This window comes from Halteromyces radiatus (genome assembly GCF_025201355.1).
Source record: "Halteromyces radiatus strain CBS 162.75 chromosome Unknown BX664scaffold_2, whole genome shotgun sequence".
Taxonomy (NCBI): Eukaryota; Fungi; Mucoromycota; class Mucoromycetes; order Mucorales; family Cunninghamellaceae; genus Halteromyces; species Halteromyces radiatus.
This window is the reverse complement of record NW_026251688.1, coordinates 3,839,076-3,861,376: the sequence shown is the minus strand read 5'-3', so window position 1 is coordinate 3,861,376 and position 22,301 is coordinate 3,839,076. Positions and strand designations below refer to the sequence as shown.

At 32.8% G+C, this 22,301-nt stretch overlaps 8 protein-coding genes across 8 annotated transcripts; 3 read left to right on the top strand and 5 right to left on the bottom strand.

The window, feature by feature from the left end:
- Positions 1–357: 357 nt before the first annotated feature.
- On the top strand, positions 358–1,906 carry BX664DRAFT_326784 (uncharacterized protein). The gene is made up of 4 exons (XM_051544301.1): positions 358–486; positions 561–659; positions 726–1,154; positions 1,246–1,906. Exons 1-4 carry the CDS (start codon positions 400–402, stop codon positions 1,729–1,731), a joined length of 1,101 nt encoding a protein of 366 aa, XP_051403838.1. The 5' UTR covers positions 358–399; the 3' UTR covers positions 1,732–1,906.
- Positions 1,907–1,973: 67 nt separating this feature from the next.
- BX664DRAFT_378300 (cAMP dependent protein kinase regulatory subunit) lies at positions 1,974–3,584 on the bottom strand. The gene is made up of 3 exons (XM_051548821.1): positions 3,347–3,584; positions 2,344–3,252; positions 1,974–2,277 (listed from the first exon to the last, which is right to left on the bottom strand). Exons 1-3 carry the CDS (start codon positions 3,531–3,533, stop codon positions 2,108–2,110), a joined length of 1,266 nt encoding a protein of 421 aa, XP_051403837.1. The 5' UTR covers positions 3,534–3,584; the 3' UTR covers positions 1,974–2,107.
- A 933-nt stretch (positions 3,585–4,517) lies between these two features.
- On the bottom strand, positions 4,518–9,409 carry BX664DRAFT_378299 (ABC-2 type transporter-domain-containing protein). The gene is made up of 5 exons (XM_051548820.1): positions 8,920–9,409; positions 7,712–8,834; positions 7,282–7,625; positions 5,344–7,198; positions 4,518–5,252 (listed from the first exon to the last, which is right to left on the bottom strand). Exons 1-5 carry the CDS (start codon positions 9,277–9,279, stop codon positions 4,594–4,596), a joined length of 4,341 nt encoding a protein of 1,446 aa, XP_051403836.1. The 5' UTR covers positions 9,280–9,409; the 3' UTR covers positions 4,518–4,593.
- Positions 9,410–9,820: 411 nt separating this feature from the next.
- On the bottom strand, positions 9,821–12,503 carry BX664DRAFT_326777 (acyl-CoA dehydrogenase/oxidase). The gene is made up of 10 exons (XM_051544300.1): positions 12,097–12,503; positions 11,675–11,893; positions 11,570–11,584; positions 11,355–11,466; positions 11,103–11,263; positions 10,887–11,031; positions 10,731–10,791; positions 10,467–10,621; positions 10,119–10,358; positions 9,821–10,040 (listed from the first exon to the last, which is right to left on the bottom strand). The coding sequence occupies exons 1-10, from the start codon at positions 12,426–12,428 to the stop codon at positions 9,954–9,956; spliced, it is 1,527 nt and encodes a 508-aa protein (XP_051403835.1). The 5' UTR covers positions 12,429–12,503; the 3' UTR covers positions 9,821–9,953.
- Positions 12,504–13,218: 715 nt separating this feature from the next.
- BX664DRAFT_347564 (WD40-repeat-containing domain protein) lies at positions 13,219–15,633 on the bottom strand (the record flags this gene model as incomplete). The annotated part of the gene is made up of 8 exons (XM_051547549.1): positions 13,219–13,274; positions 13,347–13,409; positions 13,498–13,631; positions 13,718–13,817; positions 13,915–14,167; positions 14,225–14,366; positions 14,484–14,641; positions 14,719–15,633. 8 exons carry the CDS (start codon positions 15,631–15,633, stop codon positions 13,219–13,221), a joined length of 1,821 nt encoding a protein of 606 aa, XP_051403834.1.
- Positions 15,634–16,048: 415 nt separating this feature from the next.
- Positions 16,049–17,772, top strand: BX664DRAFT_326773 (G protein alpha subunit). The gene is made up of 4 exons (XM_051544299.1): positions 16,049–16,262; positions 16,429–16,804; positions 16,915–17,327; positions 17,409–17,772. Exons 1-4 carry the CDS (start codon positions 16,139–16,141, stop codon positions 17,600–17,602), a joined length of 1,107 nt encoding a protein of 368 aa, XP_051403833.1. The 5' UTR covers positions 16,049–16,138; the 3' UTR covers positions 17,603–17,772.
- A 290-nt stretch (positions 17,773–18,062) lies between these two features.
- Positions 18,063–19,715, bottom strand: BX664DRAFT_326771 (methionyl aminopeptidase). The gene is made up of 7 exons (XM_051544298.1): positions 19,334–19,715; positions 19,091–19,239; positions 18,930–18,972; positions 18,706–18,869; positions 18,540–18,637; positions 18,283–18,431; positions 18,063–18,216 (listed from the first exon to the last, which is right to left on the bottom strand). Exons 1-7 carry the CDS (start codon positions 19,703–19,705, stop codon positions 18,175–18,177), a joined length of 1,017 nt encoding a protein of 338 aa, XP_051403832.1. The 5' UTR covers positions 19,706–19,715; the 3' UTR covers positions 18,063–18,174.
- A 1,115-nt stretch (positions 19,716–20,830) lies between these two features.
- BX664DRAFT_347561 (uncharacterized protein) lies at positions 20,831–22,260 on the top strand (the record flags this gene model as incomplete). Its single annotated transcript, XM_051547548.1, has 4 exons — positions 20,831–20,988; positions 21,051–21,297; positions 21,365–21,574; positions 21,712–22,260. 4 exons carry the CDS (start codon positions 20,831–20,833, stop codon positions 22,258–22,260), a joined length of 1,164 nt encoding a protein of 387 aa, XP_051403831.1.
- Positions 22,261–22,301: the final 41 nt, after the last annotated feature.

Here is a 22,301-nt window from a genome sequence, read left to right as displayed (position 1 = left end):
GATAGAGAGAATGAGTAATATAAGAAAAGATATAGTTTAAATGAGCATGTATTTAAAATCATATCCATTTTGCTAAGTGTAAATGTGAATAGCTTGATGATATGCAAAATGTTTTTATTCTTATCTGATTCAAGATCAAAGTTCATCTTCTTATATATATATATATATATATATATGTATATATATTTTCAAAAAAAGAAAAAGTGAAAAATGGACAATATAAAGAACAGATATTTCATACTAATGAGGGCAATGCTATACTGTTGGAGTGATGCAGGAAAGAATAATTTCAATGTCAGTAACGAAAAGCCACTGATTTTTTTCTTTTTTTGACATTACTCTTTTTATATCTCTTTCTTTTTTTTTTTTTTTTTTTTCTTTCTTGATACAATTATTATTATGACTACATCTGCAAAACCTACTGAATCCATTTTGGGGGATAGTCTCAAAGTTGAATCCTCCCTTGATAGTCTATTCAAGAATAGTGTAAAGAAACCAAACTAGATATTATAAAATATAAACAATCGATCTAACATTTTTTATCTTTTTGTTTCGTTTAGGCTGGTCCTAGTGATGCTGTATCAAAACCTATTGCTACACCTATTCTTCCTTTTGAAAACAATACTGACTCCATTACTACAACACCTGAATCTAAAAAGGTAAAACAATTCTTTAAAAGAGAAAAGAAAGAAGGCTAATTTTTTTTTTTGGGTGAAAACTACCAGCGAAAGAAAATCGATACGACCATACCAGCTGAAGATGATATCCTTGCTATGGAAAGTTTACGAAAGAAGAATCGACCTGCTGTATTGACAGGTGACAAACAAGAAAAACAAAAAGAAAAGGACGAACGTACAGTGTTTGTGGGCAATTTACCGATATCCAGCGCAACCAAACAAGGCACCAAGGAACTACATAAATTATTTGGAAAGTATGGCAAGATAGAATCTATTCGATTCCGATCGTTTGCTATGGCCAATCATATGGATCGCAAAGGAGCGTATATCACCAAAAAGTTCCATAACAATCGTGAAGAAGTCAATGCGTATGTGGTATTCAAGACAAAGGATGAAGCTGACCAATGTGCCAAAGAGCTAGATGGACAAGTTTATCAGGAAAAACATTTGCGAGTGGATAATGCCAATGCATCAACGGTAAGAAAAGGAAAAAAAAAAAGGGAGAGATATAGTATTTTATAGAATCAATTCATCATACTTAACTACATTCATATATATATATATATAGGCTGTTGATCATAAGCGATCTGTATTTTTGGGACAATTACCATTTGATGTGAAGGATGAAGAATTATGGGACTTTTTCAAGACTGGATGTCAAGTACAACGAGTACGTACGGTACGTGATGCTCAAACCAACGTGGGTAAAGGATTTGGATTTGTACAATTTGAAGATCGTGATTCTGTGACGGTGGCATTAGCTATGGAAGACAAGGTATTCAGAGAACCTAATCACAAGATTCGAATTCAACGATGTGATAAATTGGAAGATGGAGCTAGAGGATCAGCCAAGAAATTTAGCAAACATAACCTCAAGAAATCCGCCAGTAAAATCAACAAAAAGAAAACAACAAAGAATGAAAAAGGATCCAAACGTCGAACACTTCCCACTCCCAAGCTGATGGAAGGAACAAGATCAAATAAGGAACAAGGAAATCCTCTTAAAATTGCCAAGATTGTGAAAAAAGCAAGCAAGAAATCATCCAAGAAATAGATTACCTTTAATTAGTTTACTATTTTTATTTCTATGAATCATTTGTCATTATATGCATCAATAAATTACATACACATCATGAATGGAAAAAAAAGAGTTGATTTTATTTATTTATTTTTTTTTTATTGATATATTGTCTAAGTTCACATTTGGGTAGGAAGAGGATAATCAAAATACCCCTCCAATAAAAAAAAACTGAATGCAAAAAAAAAAAAAAAAGAAAATAGGAGGGTTGATCACAAAATAATAATAATAATAATAATAATAATAATAAAAATAGGATAAAAAGCTCAAGGAATGGAAGAGGGAATACAAATGGGAAAAAATAAAAGGATAATCAAAAAAAAAAAAAAAGGAGATAGGATGAAAATACTAACTATTGTTGACTGATCACAGCTCTATAGTTGTCGCTGTTTCTTGTTAAAATGGCATGTACAGGACCAAGTAAACGAGTAAATGCCTTTTTGCCCAAAGTAGCACATTTCAAACGACCACCAGAAGCAATCACAGTAGCAGCACGAGGACTATCATTCAATAAAGCCAATTCTATACATAGTATTGATTATTAGTTTTCCATCACAAAATAATAATAAGAATAAGAATAATACTTACCACCAAAATAAGCACCACGACTACCTTGATTTACTTCTTGTTGTACACCATTTTCATCCAATTTATAAAAGACAGCATTTCCAGATTCAATGATATAGAATTGATCACCCACATCCCCTTGTTTGATAACAGTTTGACCTTCTTCAAAATAGACAGATTCCAAGGCATCAGCAATCTTGTGTCGTTCATAAGATTTCAAGGATTTGAGTAATGGGACTTCTTCCAAAAAGGATTCATACATGCGACGTTTTCGACTAGTGTGTTCCATCAAAATAGTTCGGAAAGTGATACGATCCAAAGCCCAGACAACACTAGGAGAAGTAGCGATGATGGTAGCTGCTCTAGGAGCATTGTACATCAAAGCAAGTTCACCAAAACTACCACCAGCTTCATAACTAACAACCTTGACTTGTTCTTCGCTATTAGGTTGCTTGATAAAACAATCAAAAGTACCAGATTCCACAATATAAAAGTAATCACCTACACCACCTTGTTCAATGATACGATCTCCACTTTCCACATGTTTTTCGGCCATGGCATCCACCACATCTTGTGCTTGTTCTTCATCCAGATGTTTGAATAAAAAGTTATTGCCTACACTAAATCGAATACGATCACATTGCTCAGTTGTCTTTGGAATCACCGTCTTGATAAAGTCTTGACTTTGAGAAGGAGCAATCGATTCAGCACTGACAGAGGTACGTCGATCCCGATGATAATTGGTAGGCATGGTCATGGGTGTGTTTAAAGGTGCAGTTGAAAAATTGTCTCTTTCTTCATCATCAAAGTCATCCTCATCTTCGTCTTCATCATCTTGGCGATCGTCACTATCCATCCATTGGAAAGTATGTGTATCCGGTCCATTATCCATTTCTCCATTAGTTGCTAGTGGGTGATGTTCATTTCCTCCTATATAATAAAAATAATAATATATGTTTTTAAATAAATAAATAAATAATAATATAAATTTGATATATTGACTTCTTTTTATTTATTTATTTACCATTAAACATGGCCTGTCGTTGTTCTCGGAATTGAGAGCGTTGTTCAGCTAATTTTCGGTTGAAAAAGTCAGCACAATATTGGACAACATCCGTTGGTTCATCACGACAGTAATCATTATGAAGGTCAGTCAAAAGTTGAGTATATTCGTCAACATAACCAAAAGTAAAGTTACTATCTATAGTCATTTGAAATATTAATTTTAAATTTTTTTAAAAAAAAAGTAAAAAAGAAAAAAAGAAAATAATAATAATAATAAAAAAAAAGAAAAGAAAAAAAGAAAAAAAGAAAAAGGAAGCTTGAAATCGACCCGCCGACTCACATTTTTTATTTGTTTACAACGTCAGCTCCCACGTTTTTACTGTGTCACCAAGACGCTTTTGAACAGATGATATTTCAAACACGAAAAAAAAAGAGACATATTTTGAATGGTATGACTTTTTTTATTATTAATTATTATTATTTGATATACAAAAAAAAAAAAAAAAACATAATAACTAAACTACCAACTATAAAAATAATCTAAATCAAACAAGACCCTAAAAATAATAGAGAGAGAAAAAAAAAAGGATGATGAATAAAAAAAAGAAAAAAAAATATTTGAAATCAAATTTTCTTTTATTCTTTTTCTTTTTCTTTCAAATAATCAGAGTGAGAGGAAACATTCGTTCTTTCATATACTTTAGTATAATCAAAATGAGCTGGGTTTAATAGCAATAAATCCAATCATCATAATAGAAAGAAAAAGATAAAAGACAAAACAAAAAGAAAAAGAAAAAAAAAAAACTTACCTATAACATAATATGAGTCCAAGTGATAAAGAAGAAAAAGAAATGAAGAAGAAAAAAAAGAAAAAAAGCCAACTTTTTTATATTGGTTACATGAATGAAAATTTTTTTTGACTTAACGCAGTCATGAATTCTCTAGTCATAAAAAACACTAACCTTCTTTTTTTTTTTTTTTACCCAATAAAACCACGTGGAACTTTAAATCTTTGATCCAAAGGGACCTGTCAGAAAACTATCTTATTGATGCCACCGTATCATGATTACTCTGATCGTTTTATCATCATCCAATCATACATATTCATTATATTCTTCTATACAGTTCATCACCCATCATCATTGATCATCATCCAATCTACCATATCTTTAAAGTTTTTTTTTTTTTTTCAATAAGTGTTTTATTATTATAAAGATCAAAACTAATAAATATAATAAATAATATCAAATAATAAAAGAAAAACGATTAACGTTTTTGTTTTCTAAATAACCATACAAAGAACGCAAATGCCAAGACGTTAAAAACCCAAAAGGCCAAAAGAATACCCCAATCTCGATATCGATTGTCAAAAGTCCATCCAATGCGGGAGTAATAATCAGCACCTGTTGAGTATTGACAATATTGACAAGACGTGGTACTGGAAAGAGAATCTGCTGTCAAATAACCTGTACCACCAGTTGCGAAGAAAGTACTAGCGTATTGTTGACATGTTTGACCAGGAGGAGGGATAAAAGTAAGTAAATCACTGGGATGACATGTCACCTTGAGTTGATATAGTTCATTCACCATAAAGCCTTCAATCAAATAATGATATGGATCCAACCAATACATCCACGATCGCCAAAAGTAAGGCATATCGGCAGGAGGTTGAATGATACCAGCAAATAGAATCAAAATCGATGAGAAGAATGGATTGATCACAGCTGCCATCGTGGCCGTTGCAGAGAAGGACGCGATCAAAAATCCAAAAGAAACAGAGAAACCCAAGAATACCACAAATAATATAAAGAAGTATCCAATACGATCTGATCCAGTTTGTAATCCTGCAGTCCAATAGAAGCAGAACATGAATAGTGCAGCGAATATGATGATATAAGGTAATTCAACAATGATACATCCAAGTGCTAATAATAATAATAATAAAAATGATATTGGAAAAAAAAATAATTAATTCATTAGTCTCACTTTTTTTTTTTTTTTTTTTTTGCGACTTACCAAAAGGAGCCCAACCATAGTAACGAGATGCATATTCACGTCTAAACCATTGTCTTTCTTCCATAAATCGAGGTTGTCCTAATACAATCAAACTGTTTGCCATCATCAATGTTGTAAAGATACAGAACAATCGATTGTTCATATCTACCACCGAATCACTCAATTTCCAAAAACTGAATCCAGAGATCAGAGCAATAAATATAACCTTGAAGAGTCGACCAACATTGTATGAAGGACATCGCCACCAAGATATATTGAGTCGCTGATAAACATACCAGAATTGCCAGAAAAAGCTGAGTGAGTACGTAGGAGGATTGCGTTTTAAATTAGGATCGATGGAGGAATGAATTTCTTCCAATTCGGTATGTAATTGTTTAGCTTCGTTAGAGTTAGCCCACACTTCAGCCCAGTCTTGTAAAGCATGTCCAGAAGTACCAGCACCGACGACTTCTAAAATATATTCAGCAGGGTTGGCACTAGGAGAACATTTTTGTCCACCATGAGATTCAAAATAATCAATCATTGTCTTGGAATCTTCGCCAATAGGTCCATAGTAAGCCGTTCTTCCACCACGTACCAAAAGTAACAAATGATCAAAATAAGAAAACAAGGTCGCAGAAGGTTGATGAATCGTACATAACACGGGCCATCCTACATCGGCAAGCTTTCGAATAAACCGAACAATATTATAAGAAGATTGAGCATCCAAACCAGAAGTAGGTTCATCCAAAAACAAAAGTCGAGGCTTGGCTACCAGTTCTACACCAATTGTCAATCGTTTTCGTTCTTCCACAGAGATACCCTTCATACCTTGAGGGTCACCAATCAAAGATTCTGCAATTTTTTCCATTTCCAAGAGTTCCAAGATTTGTTCCACATAATCATCCTTTTCTTGCTTTGATACATCAGGAGGTTGACGTAGATAGGCAGAGAATCGTAGAGCTTCACGTACTGTTGCATTAGGATTGTGGATATCCATCTGTTCACAATATCCAGTAACACGTTCAAAATCACTATGTAAAACTTCACCATTCATATACATGCGTCCTTCCACTTTGCCGATTGTCTTTCGTTTTGATAATACATCCAATAGAGTTGTTTTACCAGCACCAGAGGAACCCATCAGTGCTGTAAGATGCCCAGGTTTGACAATACCACCAATATCATTTAATAATTGCCGAGTGCCACCTTTGACAGGAACAGTATAGTCGATATGCTGCCATGTGAATGTCGTACCTGTATCCATTGCTTGCAATTTAGTTTTACCAGCATTTTTAGCACGCTCACGTAATTCTTCTTCTGTTTCTTCCTTGGGTGCACAGTTACGTTTGTAGACCTTGACTTGAGAACCACCTTTGCTAAGTTCCAGGTATTCCATAAAGAGAGCCGTCAACACAGTAAAAAGGAAGAAGAATAGAACCACAGCTACAAAGTTGATCCAACGTTGCCATGATGCATAACCATAAGTCACTGCCAAATAAGAATCACCGAGAACATAGGTATCACCAGGGAGAGCACCATGAATAATACATGTACGAAAAGCAGGATTGGTGTAAGTGGGTCCCGAGGGCACATGATCCCGAGCAGGCAAACAAGAATAATGTTGTCCATGCATTTCATTTTCCAAAATAGCCTTGTATGCATATGCCAGAGGGTTAATCCAGTAAATCCACATAAGCCAAGGATGCATTTGAGTATAAGGAATTTGATAACCAGTATAAATCATGAGAGCAATCAAAACACAAGATGACAGTTGTGAGGCTACAAAGAAGTTGGGAGATACACTACCAAACATTCGGAAGAAGCCATTCATACATAGATTACTGAAGATCAACACCAGCATAAAAGTAAAGAACTAGTTTACAAATAAATAAATAATAAAAAAAAAATAATTTAATTTCTTAATCCTAAAGATATATTCATTTTTCCTTTACTTACTTGTCCTGCCGTTAAAGTCAAATTGGCGATAAAGTACACACATAATGTGAAGATGATCACTTGAATAACGGCCATAGGGATATCTGCCATCACTTGAGCAATGTAAAAATACATAGGTCGATACAATGCATATGATTTATGTTTTTCCAATACCCGACGTCCATGCATAAATGTTGACAATTCAGATTGAGCGATAAGAGAATTGAAAAGAAGAGAGAAGAAAAGAAGACCACCAACAGAGAAAGTACCAGTAGCTGTTTGTTGCAGATTATAAAATACTGATGCCATGATAATACCTTTGACAATCACACCACCATAACGAGAAATGAGAGCACCCTTATCACCTAAAATACAAAAATAACAAAAAAAAAAAAAAAAAAAAAAAAGAAGGGTTAACTATCTAATTTATTTTTAATATTTTGTCACTTACCATAAATAAGTTGAAATTGTCGAATAGTTAAGGCTTTAATTTGAGACATAGGAGTGGCGGTAAAAGGAGATCGTTTACTTGCATGTTTTTGATGAGCTTCAGCAAAGGCTTGTCGAAAATCTTCATCAGGACGTTCACGTTCCACTTCTTCTTCATAATCAGCTATTTCCTTGAGAGCCTCTTGATAGATATTAGATTGTCGATATCGTTCTTCAAATTCTTGAGGGGTTGCAGGGATCTTGTCTTCAAAACCAGGACGAGCTTCACGTTCCATAAAGTTACATAAACCAGTCAAAAAGTCAGGAGTTGATTTTCGAGAAGGACAGTGAAAACCCATATCTTCAAAATAAGATTTTGCTTGATCAGTAGGACCAAAATAGAGACAATGACCACCATCCAAAACCATACAATGATCAAACAAGGAATAGATACTATCAGAAGCTTGATACAGAGTAGCCACGGTTGTTTTTTGAAAAAGATCAGTTAGTACACGTAAGGAACGAACATAATCCAAAGCAGAAGAGGCATCCAAACCACGAGTAGAACAATCCCAACAGTTAATACACGAACCAGTTGTCATTTGTTCGGCTATTGTCATCCGTTTACGTTCACCACCAGAGAGACCTCGTACAAATTCATTACCAACCATAGTATCCATTTGTTTTGTTAGACCCAACATATTGCCCATAAGATAAATGATTTTTTCTTGAAACTTCTTTTTTGTATCGCCTGCTAGTCGTTTTCCAGGAGTCTTGCACCGAATAGCAAATCGAAGTGTTTGAGCCGCTGTTAAAGTAGGATAATGTAAATCTTCTTCTTCATTGTAACATACTTCACCACGGAATTTCTTGCTAAATTCATTAGAATCAATACCACCATAACTGACATCTCCAGTGATTTCAGTAAACCCTTGCCGCATTTCAGAAAGAACACGTAAAAAGGTTGTACAGCCAGAACCAGGACGTCCAAGAACTAAAAGCATTTGACCAGGTTTACAATAACCAGTGATATTATTGAGAATAGTTTTATCATGACCTGATTTTCGTCCCCATCGCCAAAAACAACATATTTTTTCAAATACAGTTGCAATAGTAGGAATCCATTCGTGATCAGCACCAACACCCTTAAAAAAAAAAAAAAGTTAAGGAAAGGAAAGAGAAAGACGGAATTTTAAAAACTATGGTTCCCATTTTTTTTTTTTTAAATACCTTGACAGTCAAATTTTTGACAACGAGACCCAATCGTTTAGGTTTGAAACCTTCTTCCTCGCGTCTAACAGTAGCACCAGTAAGAAAGTCGGTAAGATCAAATTCTTCAGCCTTTTCTTCACCAGGTATACCAGCTGCTGCGATAGATTGTCGGCTCATTTCCCGTCGTATACTTTCATAAGCACTTTTAGCATCATCAATATCCACTGCATTACCAGACGTTTCACCATAGCCACCAGCTGTACTTGTTCTTCTTAACGGTTCACCAGATCCACTATAAGGTGATTCATCTGGTACTTGATATGTTCCATCACCACCTTTTGTATCATATTTGTTTTGATGTAAACCTTCAAAATCCATCAGTGAAATTTATATCAGGTTTTTATTTTTTTTTGTTGTTATTTATAAAAAAAAATAAAATAAAAGAATTTGTTATCTTCCTTTATATAGAGAATATTTAAATTTTCGAAGAGAAAAAAAAGAAAAAAAGCATCGGTTTGATCTATTTCCCTTGTCATGCTACATGCGATAAAAGAAATACCGTAAAATGATTCTCCGATACTGATTTTCCTTAATGAATTGCCCAGGTTTCAAATGATTTGGGTAGGATACCCAATTTGTCAGTCGATAAAAGTAAATCCTTCATAATGGCATCAGTGGAAGAAAGATTCACCGCTCCAAGCTTTCATCAAATGAAAATAAATTGGACTAAATCACTTAGATATGAATACAAAGAAATGAATGTTGTTCAGCGGATTTAGTTTATGCGATGATCAACAACAGTAGAAGCTAAAATAACCCAAAAATAAAAAAAAAAGGAGATGAAGATCAATATGATGGATGATGGGATAGTTGAACGATCGTATAATAAATGATTCGCATCTTCATTCATTTAAATAAATTCTGGTTCAAAGTCAAGTTATTTTTTATTTCTTTCATCAAGGTAATTAACTGACCAATAATAACAACATAAACTATAACTTATCTAACAATAGAATAGGGATATCATCGAGAGCGTCTTCCATTTATTCCTTCTACAAACGAGCACCAGTAGGGAATTGCTTCATAGCTTGACGAACACCCAAATCAGCCATGATTTCTTCAGATCCACCCAAGATAGCCTAAAAAAAAAAAATCATATAATACAAATGAGTGAATTCAATTTATAATCATAAGTTTCTTTCATTCATTATACTTACAGAGAATTTGTAGGTTCTTTGGAGCATTTCAACATAACGACCCATACCAGTCTTGGTAATAGCACGACCACCAAAGATTTGACAAGCATCATCACTCACATTGTGAAGCATACGCGTGGATTGGTATTTGGCCAAGGCAATGGGTCCAGCAAGCTTTTCAGATTGTTCCTTGTAATCCATATGATTCATTTGGAAGGTCAAATTTTCGAGCCAATTGTGGAATGATTCTACTTGAGCAATCTATATATAATTGATAAGTTTTTTTTTTTTAAAAAAAAAATCAATTATTTTAGTTCATTGATAAATAATTGTCTTCCTCTTTTTTTTTTTTATTATTATTATTATTACCATGCTAGCAAGCTTGTTACGGATAACAGGTTGATCAATAAGACGTTTTCCAAATACCTTACGTTGATTGGCCCACTTGAAACATTCTTCAACAGCCATACGACCAGCATAACTGGCACCCATAAGCATAACCAAACGTTCATGGTTGAAGTTGGCTATCATCCAAAAAGGAAAAGAGAAGAGTAGTGAGTTGAATTTTTTTTTCCTTTCACATAAAGATGATTGCTTATCATTGTTTTTCTTTTTTTTTTTTATTTCACTTACAAAGAACTACCTTGAAACCTTGATTTTCAACACCCAACAAGTTTTCAACAGGAACTTTAGCCTTTATAGTATCACATAAATAAGAAGAAAAAAAAGATATTAGTTAATATGTTTCCAAAATAAGCATAAAAGAAAAAAAAAACAAAATTAGGTTACATTTTCAAAGGTGACATAGGCAGTACCAGCAGCAGGCGAATAGGAAGTGCGGATGGCCTTGGTTTCAACACCTTCACCACGTTCAATCAAAAGCATAGAGAGACCCTTGTCAGTACGAACGGCAGTGGAGAAATAATCAGCGAATCTATCAAATAAAAATTATAATTGATCAGTTGTCAATAAATAACATAGTCATTTCTAACTTTGTTCATTTACCGTCCACCAGTAATCCATTTCTTAACACCGTTGACAATGTAGTGAGAACCATCAGCAGAAAGTTTAGCAGTCGTACGAATTCTTGCAACATCAGAACCAGCATAAGGTTCAGTAATGGCCAAACAAATACGCTTTTTACCAGAGAAGGCTTCAGGAACAACCTAATATTAGAAAAGCAAAAAAAAAAAAAAAATTGTAAGTAAAAAAAAAAAAAAAAAAAAAAAAAAGATATTATTCATCTTTTATTTTTACCTTTTCGCGCAATTGAGGTTTGGCAAAATTGAGAACAGTAGGAATAGAGATGACAAAACCACCAATAACACCATCATCGACACCTCTGGGGACAACTCTAGCGAATTCTTCACTATAATATGAGAATAATTATAAAAATAATAAAAGTAAAGATCAATCATCACCATCATTATATTAATTCAAGGTTAGTTTGACATTATATCAAAAGAACTTACTGGACAATCATTTCACTAAATAAAAAAAGAAAGAGAGAAAAAAGGAAGAAGTGAATATTACCAAGTATGGATCACTGGGACAATAAAAAAAAGAAAAAAACTTACTGGAAATAATCGAATTCATCAGGTTTGACACCACCAGGGATATTCACACCACGAAGATGTTTTCCAGGGCCAACATTACAAGCCAAAAGACCATGTTGACCAAGTTTTTGCAAGAGTTCATCAGAGGGTTTACCATCAGTTTGTTCAAGTTCACGGAAATCAGGTTCAAGTTCACCCATGATCTTACGAACAGCAGCGCGGAATTTGAAATGACTTTCACTATATAAAATACATGAATACAAATAAATAAGCGTGAGATTGCATTTTCATTTTTCACGTGTCAAAAGAAACCATCATCATCATCATCATCTATATACGCATATATATATCCCCACAATCCAAACAAATAGCTATGCATTCCTCCTTTTTTTTTCCCTTGTGTATAATGATATTATTATTATTGTTATTATTATTTATCTTACGTAAAGTAGGCAGACTTGAAACCCATCCAAGCACTTGGTTCAGCATAGGGCACCTTGGAGAAAGAACCAGGTTCGCGCATTTCAATTTGAGGTTGTTCATTAGCAATAGTACCAATCTTATAACGGTTATATTTGAGTAAAACTTCTTGACGATGAAGACCATAGAAAGCATCAGTTGCATCTTTGCCAGCCAATTCAATTATAGGGAATGCACCACCAGGGTGAAGATCAATAAAGCGACTCATATCATATACACTGGAATCAATAATGATCCACAAATCTTCTTCAGAAGCATGACGAGCGACTTCTTCACGAGTAAAAGTTTTGGACATTGTAAGAATAAATTAGGAGTAGGGAGAAAAGGTAGAGAAAAAAAGAAAAAAAGAAAAAGAGAAAAGAAAAGAAAAAAAAAACACACAATGTGGGGAAAATAAGTTCCAAATTTTCACTGCGGTCCTTCAATTCATTTCGTCGTGTAAGCAAAAATACAATTGAAAATGTGTGTTTTCTCTGGTGACAAAAAAGAACAAGTCATATAGGAAAGGTTTCAATAAAAATAGTAGGCATTATTTTATCTCTTGTTAGATCATTATTAATCATGATAATAGCAACAATGATGATACTGATGATGAATGATGATGATGTGGATATCGTGATAATAATCATGATATTAATAAAGAGTGTGTACATTTTACTCAATCGCCTTGATATTACAATGGGCATATCGACAATGATGATCATCTGTCTATTCTTTTTGCCTCTTTTAAAAGAGAGGGGTATAAACAACAAGTTTGAATGTTCGGTATGAATGATGACAGTGGATTCAACTTTTTCATCCAAAGTTTTCCTTACATAGAATGTTCAACAAACACTTGCTATAATTCGGTCATTCCTAATATGGCAAGAGGACTCAATGTATCCGCAATTATATTATACCCGAAACCTGATAAAATTCGATCAAGGCAATCCATGATACGCCAAACAGTAATCACTAAAGCATACTTTTCTTTAAAAAAAAAACATAAGTTCATTTACAAAAATCAAAACAATCATAATAATAATATAATATTGTATTTCGTTTGATAATAAAAGATAAAAACGAATAAAAGAAAGAATCATAAGCTAGTCATTGGTGACACCATCTTCAATTTCGTAACTATATACTTTAGTTGCTCCATCTAATAATAGAAAATAAAAAAAAAAAAAGGTAAGAATTAAATGCATAAAGTTTATCTTTGGCTTGATCCTACCATCACCACAAGAAAATACCAATGGAAAATAAGGATGAATAAGAATATCTCGTACTTCCGAATCTTTAAAGAAAATGAAATAAAAAAGTTGAGTATCTATTGATCATCATCATCTTTCTTTTTTTTTTTTTTTTTTTTTTTTTTTTTTTACCTTCATGTTCTTTGATAACAGCTGTTAATTGACATGTCATCATATTGAATATGAATAATTGGCCATACATAGTAGGTGCAAATAGATATCGACCGTTGGATGCTACTTTTACTAACCAAGAATTGGAATGATAGCTAATCAAAAAAAAAAAAAGGAATAAATAATAATCGAAATGAAATAAAGGAACCAATAAAATTGTTTTTTTATTATATCAACTTACTTTTCATTCTTGAATCGATGTACTTCTTCCAATTTAAATAATTCACCAGTTTTTTTGGGATAGATCAATCTATGTAAAGTACATGTATTGGGAGTACTTGCTATTCAAACATAATAAAACAAAAAAAAAGTTTAGGTTTCATCCATCCTCTTTCTTTCCTTTTTTTTTTTTTTTTTTTTTTTTTTTTGGTTCCTTACCGACTTCTCCATCATCAATCATTTCGGCACCACGGCTAATAAAGTAGGCAGGAGGCGGAAGTTTTACCGGAAAATCAGGTTCATTTTCTTCAATATCAATCAAGTCACAATCATCATCATGATGTGATTCAATAGGTTTTCCTTCAACTAATTCTGATGTTTGTTGTTTCATAAATAAATCTTGATCTAGCCATTTCACAAATTTTCCACAATCGCAATAAGATGAATAGATTCCTTCAAAAGTTTGTAGTAACTATAAGTAAGATTAGTACAGAGCCTTTTTTTTTTTTTTTTTTTTTTTTTTGAATACCTGAGCTTCTTCAAAATCATAAAGTCGGATATGAGCATCACAAGCTCCCAAAAAATACTTGTTTCCAGTATGCGGTATAAAACTAACGGTAAATGCCATGCAAGTAATACCATCTTCCATCCGTGTCGATTGGATCAATGTCCTAGTTTTATATATATATATATATATATATATATAAGATAATAGTCATCAATACAAGGATTATAATGAATAAAAACAGAACTAAGAGATTATTTGATTCTTATTCTTGATCACTTACTTCCAATCAGAATCAACGTGCCATTTAAAAATGTAACCATCTTGACTAGTAGTAATATAATAGTTTTGTTGATCAAATTTCAGTGACTTGATACAAAGAATTTCTTCTGAATGACCTTCCAGACGACTAATTACCGTTCCATGTTCAAGATCAAAGATCTACAAAAGAAAGAAAAAAAAATGTTAATTTATACATAAAAAGATTGATCTTTTTCTTCTTCTTCTTTTATATATACCTTGATGGGACAAGGTAAGATATGACAATCATCATCTTCACTAGACCATCGATGTCTATCCTTGAGTTTTCCACCGGCCAAAATGAATTGATCTTGAAATATACCACAAAAGAATTCATCAATATTATCTTCACTAGTATCTCGAAGTTTACGTAAAAGTCGAAATTCATCTTGTATATCCCAAATCTTGACAGAACCCAATGTACAAAAAGTAGCTAAAAGTAAACCATCTTGTGATAATGCCATACCAAGTACAGGACCTTGATCATCCAATGAATGTATTGCAGTAATGGGCATATCTTCGTTCACTGTACCAATCATATTACTGTTGTCTGCATGGTATTTCCAATAGGTATCAGGATTTCTTGATTTAAGGTCTTCTGTACGTTCATGATTGTATTGAGGAGGAGCAGGTGTTACTTTGGGTTGTCGACGTTTTTGATTGACTTTTGTGTTACCACCAGTACGTCTGTTTCTCCTTTTGGATTTTGTTTTTGAACGCGTCACTGAACTAGTTGTTGTCAGTGGTTGTAATGGTGTAAGTTTTTCTATCTTTTCCAATAATTCGTCAGTATCATAGCCATCAATAGAGTCATCAGAATGATCTTCAATAGAATTTGGTTGAGGAATAGGAGAAGAAGGAACTTCCATGTCTTGACCAGGATTATCTGATATAGCCTTTGCCTTTCCTTTTTCATTTTTGGAACCAGTTGCTACAACGGATGCATAAGAGATTGTTGGAGAGAACAATAAGGAAGAAGAAGAAGAGCGTGTTGACATTCTCCGCCTATTTTGTTCAGTTTTGTGACGCCTATTGCCTTGATGAAAATCAACAGGTTCGTTTTCCGTCCAAAGCTTCTTTTTGCGTAATTTTCTGGTTTCTTTGGAAAAAGAATCTTCTGATTTTATAGACATTTTCAATGATTTTTTTTATATATTATACTCATAATAATAATAAAAAAAAAAAAGAAAGAAAAAAAAAACACAAACGAAAAAGAGAGGTAAACAAATCATGAATCATTTGAGGAGAGGAACAATCTTGACCATGTTGATTTCACAGTCCGATGTACACTTTATTCAGGTGCATGAATGAAAGAAGAGGCGGAAATAAAGTTCTAACGATGTCCCACAGAATGACAAAAAGACTATCCAAGTAAAAGTCATTTTACTTCCCCGAAATTTGGTTTTGAAAGAGAGAGAGCACTTAACACTTTTGTGTATCAATTTTCATCTCATGCTAATGGTATCACAACAAAGTTTTTTTAGACAAAATAGCTTAATTGACCTCTTTTTTTTTTCTTTTATTTTTTCTCTCTTTCTCTTGTTTTTTTTTTTTTTTATTTATTTTGATTTTTTTTTTTTTGGTTCCCCTTTCCTTTCCTTTTTATTTAATTTGAATATTAATTAATCATCATCATCCATGGGCTGTTGTTTTTCAACCGAACCATCCATTAGTTCTGAACATCTACATAGTGACGAAATCGATCAAGAATTGAGGGCGGAGAAATTAAACTCTCAATATGTAGCCAAATTACTTCTCTTGGGTAAAAATTTTTCTTTTTCTTTTACTCCTTTTTCTTTTTTTTTTTTATTTTTACTTTTCAATAGATCATGACTTTTTATTAAAAAAATATTATTATTATTATTATTATTATTATTATTATTATTATTATTAACTTGATATTGTCTGTTCAACACGTTCGGATTTAGGTGCCGGTGAATCAGGGAAATCTACCTTTTTAAAACAAATTCGACTTATTCATGATGGTGGATTCACAGCTGAAGAACGACAAGCTTATCGTGATATTGTAGTCAAGAATTTATTACAATCCATGTTGACATTATTAGAAGCTGTTGATTTATTAGACTTGGAAATGGAGAATACTTTGATATCAAATACAGACGTTTTGGATCGTACTACCATGATATTGAAACTCCAACAACACGCTAATGGTATAGGCAAAGGCAATATTTTATTACTTCCTATGGATTTAGTTGAAGTTATTGACAGATTATGGCATCATCCTACTATTCAACACGTGTATGAAAGAAGAAATGAATATCAACTGAATGATTCTGCTGCTTAGTAAGTATATATATATATATATATATATATCTATGTTTTTTTTTTTTGTCACACTCTTATATTGAATGCGGAGATCTAACCTTTTCTTAATATTATACTTTTTGTTATAGTTACTTTGATGCTGTTCACAGAATTGGTGACCCAAGATTTATTCCCACTGATCAAGATATTTTACGATCTAGAGTGAAAACAACAGGAATAACGGAAACAAGGTTTACTGATACAAGATACGAATATCGTGTTTTTGATGTTGGAGGACAACGTTCAGAACGTAAAAAATGGATTCATTGTTTTGAAGATGTCACTGCTCTTCTCTTTATGGTGGCACTATCAGAATATGATCAAGTTTTATTTGAAGATCCAACTGTGAATCGATTAATGGAATCAATACAGCTTTATGCCTCTATTTGCAATACGCCTTGGTTTAAAAAAACATCCTTTATTTTACTCTTCAACAAAACCGATTTATTCAAACAAAAATGGTCATCTGCAAGTTTTAAACATTATTTTACTGATTATAAAGGTATACTTATTATATATTCCCAAGAAAAGAAATTCATTTATTTATTTATTTTTTTTTCTCTCTCTCTCTCTCCTCTTATAGGTTCTGATCATTATAAAAGTGGGTACAAATATATTCAAAATAGATTCTTGGCTTTAAAACCTTCAACAACGGATACCCAAATTTACTCTCATTTTACTTGCGCTACGGATACTGATCAAATTCGATTTGTGTTGATTGCTGTCACTGATGTCATATTACAACAAAACTTACGATGTGGTGGTTTGATGGATTAAAACTTTCTTTTTTGGTGACCATTTACAACTTTTCTCTATTAGGTCATATACATATACATATATTTATTCCTTCTTCTTACTCATCATCACAACAACAACAACAACATTATTTCATCCTTTTTTTTTTATCCTACTCATTTTCCTTCTTGTACAGCACTTCATTCATATACAGTCCATTCCTTTTGATTATTATTTTTATTATTATTGTCAAAATAAAGAATCATTTTAATTGTCCTTCCAAAGTTATATGAATCTAAATATTATTTGATAGAACTATGATTGATAGATGATATATATGATATATATGATAAATAAAATATGCCTTGGAGAAAGATCAAATAGAACACGAGTATCAATTCACGTATTCCGAAATCCACCACCAAGTCTATATTATAAGCCTTCTAATCTACTTTCATACCATGAATGTTATTGATCAAAATGAAAATGAACTATCATGATATTCCATTTCAATTCTATTGTTAACATCATGTCAAATTTTATTGTAAACAAAAAGAAAAATACAAGTCTATATACAATAAGCAAGATAACTACATAAGGGAGCATATCATAGTCTATTCCGTCAAGATTTCCACACCATCCTCGGTTATCGCAATCTATAAAGTAAATATAAAACAAAAGAATCAGTACTTTTCATCTTTAATAAATGTTATTTGGTTTACCATATGTTCAAATTGAGCACTTCGTCCTTGATCGATAGTTGCAATTGTCCATTCATCAGGCCACATCAATCCTACAGAGGATCCTTGACTAAGTACAGGTTCTATAGTGAAAACCATACCAGGAGTCATCACACCGTCTTCGTCATTGACTACGATGAAAATCATATATAAGCCATCAAGAAATGAGACCAAAAAAAAAAAAAAAATGAATATCATGATATAAGTAAACATTTTTTTTTCCTAAAAAATAAACTTACCATGATGATAGATCAAAGGTAGACAATGAAATTCCCGACCAATACCATGTCCTGATAATTCGTCTGAAACTGTATATCCATTTGCAGAGGCATACTCACTACCAATCAAAAAAAAAAAAAAAGTGAGATGATTGAACATATATAAACAGATTTTTGAATCTTTTACCTGATGACACGACCAATTTCTCTAAAAGGAACACCAGGACCACACACAGCAATCGCCTTGGTAAGAGATTCCTTTGTACATTCTATTAAATCTTGACCTTTTTTATCCACTTCACCAACTTGAAATGTAGCTGAGGTATCACCATGGAAACCATCCAAATAGACCTAAATGATCATCAAAAAAAAAGATCAATCTAACATCATCATATATTATTCTTTACTTACTGTCACATCTATATTGATGATATCACCATTCTCTAAGGGTCGCCTGTTTTCATTTAGAAATTAAAATAAAATCATCATCATAATAATAATAATAAAAAGAGAAAAAAAACATGGATAAATATACTTAAAAAAAAAAAAACTACAAATTCATTGTTACTTACTCGTCAGGAATACCATGTGCTATGATATTGTTCACAGATGTACAAATACTTTTTGGAAAGCCCATATAATTCAAAGGAGACGGATACGCACCAGCGGCAATAATGGCATTGTGTAAAATCTTGTCAATATCATTGGTAGTAGTACCGACCTATTTACCAAAGGAGAACAGAGAAAAAGGAAAAAAAAAAAAAGAAAGGGTTATTCTGTGAGGATGTAACCAAAATAATTTTTTATTCATTTACCTTACACAGATCACCACCTTGATATAGGATCTTTTTTGCAAGTTGAGCAGAAGCACGAAGTTTGATCAGGTCCTTGGGGGTATTGTAGGGAGTAGAAGGAGCCCATTCGGAAGAAGAACCTAGATCGGCATAAGCAGGTCGAGTGATAGTCGAAGGAACGTCAAGTCTGGGTCTCGACCTGACAGGCACTGGGTTGAGTGAAGAAGGAGTTAGTGGTCGAAAGCGTCCCCAATTACTTTTTTGACGAGAAGTGAGGTGTAATGATTCCTTTCTTGGTGGTGATAATGTAATAGCATTGGTATGAATAAAACAAGACGATTTTATTGGTATTGACAGTGAAAAATGGCGACGCGTGACAGGAAGGAATGGCATAATGTATATATATATGTAAAACGTGAAAAGAAAATAGAAAAGAAAAAAAAAATTGTGGCTCCAAAGGCCCCAGATGCTGAGTATGAATTACACCCGAGACTTGATCAATGGAGAAAGGCGCCATTGGAACCTTAAAAAAGTTAATAGGCATCTATACTAAAAAATTATTGATTGTGTAATGTATACAGCTCAGGATGGTAGATCTTTTGTTTTGGTGAGACATTATTACTACAAGGACAACAAATATTTTTTTTTATTAGTATTATTTTACAGTTAAGCCAAAGAAATCCAAATGTGTACACTTGATTTCCATATTTCGCAGTATAAGCAAGTAAAGGAAGAGAAAAAAAAAATAAGGCTGGTGAACCATGCGTTACACTTTATTCAATAATAAATAACGGAAGTTCAAAAATAAGATATGGCAAAAATAGGAAACAAAATCGTAAGGATAGAAAATAGATGATGGAAAAAAAAAGATAAAAGAGTTGTCGCATAATCAAATTGAATACAAGAAGAAGAAAAAGAAAAATAGTGGCAGTAGTTCCATTGACTATAAGAGATCTTTGAATAATAGAAATATGTATATATATATATATGAACATTACATAAGTATACCCCTGTCTTAGCAGTGAGACCATGATGATGATACCATATGAAAAATATAGTTCTTTTTTTTCCAAATATGGCTGTTGAAAAGAATCAGCTCATCTGCTGAAGCAATCATCCTCAATCATCAACCATCTATCATCAATCAATGTGATTTGATATACTCTACTGACATCTCTTGGATGATATCTGAAAAAGTAGTAATGCGATTTCCATTTTGAGAAAGATCAACGGTTTATTTTATAACATCACGATTTTCTTGTGACCCGAGAAAACACTGAAAACACTTGTAAAAAAACGATTTCCACAAATAGAAAAGATTTGGACATTGGCCTCTCATTGCGGTATTAAAATTTCACAAACCCCCCTTTTTAACCAAAAAAAGTTTTTCAATTTTAAATTTTTTTATTTTCTTTTTTCTTTTCTCTATTGTTCTTGTTTTACTTGAGGAACTTTGTGAATTACAATTAGTAAGGTGTTATGAAAGGTGCATTGACAAACTACGAGTTAGCATCTATCATGCTCGAATCTGCTGTGGTCAGTTATGCATTTGAACTTTGTATTCGCAATATCCTCATGTTTAATACCGACAAGTCATTGGGAATTCATATTGGAAAAAGTCTCTTAGGTTTTTGTTTTGCCGTCAAGACTGCCTTCTTCTTATCATTTTATACTGAGTAAGTAATATATGACAATACTTTTTTTTTTTTTTGACTTTTTATTATTTTATATTACATAGTCAAGGTCCTGCATGTTTTGTTGTAGCTCGTTTTGCCGATATCTTTTATCATTTGGGTATGACTGCCGGTGATTATGTCATATTATCTAGGGTACATGCTGTCGTTCCCCTACACTGGAAGAAATTTTCAAGAGTAACTTTAGTGATTCTACTGATCCTACGATTCTCTATAGGTGTTGTGGATGTGGTGCTTCTGCAAGTACAATATGATATTTCTGGCATGTGTATATATACAGATGATTATTATGTAAGTAGTTATTATTATTTTGGATTAACCAAAAAGGATAACTTATCTATTTTTTTTTTTTATCTAGACTGGACCAGTATATACTTTTTTAGATGTATTTATCGATATCTATGTCAGCGTGATGATCACTTATATTTTAACTACACATATCCGACGATTGGAAAATGCTCATTTACCTGTAAATATCTCTCTTTATATTGCTGTGGTGGTTCACAATATTATACGAACGGTGATGCTTACGGTGGTCAACTTGATTTCAGGTATCTTTTTAATCAATGTAAGTTTCATCCTTTTTTTTTTTTTTTTTTTTTTTTTTTTTTTTTTTTTGCACACGATCATTAGGATGCATGATATTGTGTAATCAAGCATTGTACTAACCTCCCAGTTTGTTTTTTTTTTTGTTTATTTTATTAGGAAATGTCAAGCGATTCCATCATGCTAGTATGGCCAGTTATTAATCTGTTTGTGGTTTTCCTGGTGGGATATGATTCTGATGTGACAAAAACAATCGTGAGACTGAAACAACAATATTGGGATAAAGTTAATACCATGTTATCTTCTGCAACTTTGGGTACTCCTTTAGTGATGGAAGCGTTATCAATAAATGCCAGTAATCAACCGATGTGGAAAAGTTCACCTGATCTGCCTCTTCGAACCGGATCATGTTTACACCTAACATCCTCCACTTCAAGTTCACCTCAGCCACTTCAAAACCAACAGCATCATCAACAACATCAACAGCATCAACAACATCAACAACATCAGCAGCATCAACAACACCAACAATATCAACAACATCAGCAGCATCAACAGCATCAACAACATCAACAACGTCAGCAGCATTATCAACACCAGCAACAATATCAACAACATCAACAGCAACAACATCAACAACAACAACAGCAACATCAGATATTACCGCATACTCTGCGTGGTTATTGGAGTGATGATGCAAGTCTATAGTCATGCGTGCATTATACAATAGATTTCACACTGATGTTTTA

What these genes read in the sequence shown, in the direction of transcription:
- BX664DRAFT_326784 (XM_051544301.1), top strand. Translation starts at nt 400, where the DNA reads ATGACTACATCTGCAAAACCTACTGAATCCATTTTGGGGGATAGTCTC. An exon ending in ATAGTCTATTCAAGAATAGT is followed by an intron (nt 487 to 560) that starts GTAAAGAAACCA and finishes TGTTTCGTTTAG; the next exon opens with GCTGGTCCTAGTGATGCTGT. An exon ending in CAACACCTGAATCTAAAAAG is followed by an intron (nt 660 to 725) that starts GTAAAACAATTC and finishes GAAAACTACCAG; the next exon opens with CGAAAGAAAATCGATACGAC.
- BX664DRAFT_378300 (XM_051548821.1), bottom strand. Translation starts at nt 3,533, where the DNA reads ATGACTATAGATAGTAACTTTACTTTTGGTTATGTTGACGAATATACT. An exon ending in ACGACAGGCCATGTTTAATG is followed by an intron (nt 3,253 to 3,346) that starts GTAAATAAATAA and finishes TTTATTATATAG; the next exon opens with GAGGAAATGAACATCACCCA. An exon ending in TCGTGGTGCTTATTTTGGTG is followed by an intron (nt 2,278 to 2,343) that starts GTAAGTATTATT and finishes TACTATGTATAG; the next exon opens with AATTGGCTTTATTGAATGAT.
- BX664DRAFT_326773 (XM_051544299.1), top strand. Translation starts at nt 16,139, where the DNA reads ATGGGCTGTTGTTTTTCAACCGAACCATCCATTAGTTCTGAACATCTA. An exon ending in AGCCAAATTACTTCTCTTGG is followed by an intron (nt 16,263 to 16,428) that starts GTAAAAATTTTT and finishes GTTCGGATTTAG; the next exon opens with GTGCCGGTGAATCAGGGAAA. An exon ending in TTATTTTACTGATTATAAAG is followed by an intron (nt 17,328 to 17,408) that starts GTATACTTATTA and finishes CTCCTCTTATAG; the next exon opens with GTTCTGATCATTATAAAAGT.
- BX664DRAFT_326777 (XM_051544300.1), bottom strand. Translation starts at nt 12,428, where the DNA reads ATGTCCAAAACTTTTACTCGTGAAGAAGTCGCTCGTCATGCTTCTGAA. An exon ending in AACCTCAATTGCGCGAAAAG is followed by an intron (nt 11,264 to 11,354) that starts GTAAAAATAAAA and finishes TTCTAATATTAG; the next exon opens with GTTGTTCCTGAAGCCTTCTC. An exon ending in GTAACAAGCTTGCTAGCATG is followed by an intron (nt 10,359 to 10,466) that starts GTAATAATAATA and finishes AATTATATATAG; the next exon opens with ATTGCTCAAGTAGAATCATT.
- BX664DRAFT_326771 (XM_051544298.1), bottom strand. Translation starts at nt 19,705, where the DNA reads ATGCCATTCCTTCCTGTCACGCGTCGCCATTTTTCACTGTCAATACCA. An exon ending in GCACATGGTATTCCTGACGA is followed by an intron (nt 18,973 to 19,090) that starts GTAAGTAACAAT and finishes AAATGAAAACAG; the next exon opens with GCGACCCTTAGAGAATGGTG. An exon ending in TCATCAATATAGATGTGACA is followed by an intron (nt 18,870 to 18,929) that starts GTAAGTAAAGAA and finishes ATGATCATTTAG; the next exon opens with GTCTATTTGGATGGTTTCCA.
- BX664DRAFT_378299 (XM_051548820.1), bottom strand. Translation starts at nt 9,279, where the DNA reads ATGGATTTTGAAGGTTTACATCAAAACAAATATGATACAAAAGGTGGT. An exon ending in TCAAAAATTTGACTGTCAAG is followed by an intron (nt 8,835 to 8,919) that starts GTATTTAAAAAA and finishes TTTTTTTTTAAG; the next exon opens with GGTGTTGGTGCTGATCACGA. An exon ending in CTATGGTTGGGCTCCTTTTG is followed by an intron (nt 5,253 to 5,343) that starts GTAAGTCGCAAA and finishes TATTATTATTAG; the next exon opens with CACTTGGATGTATCATTGTT.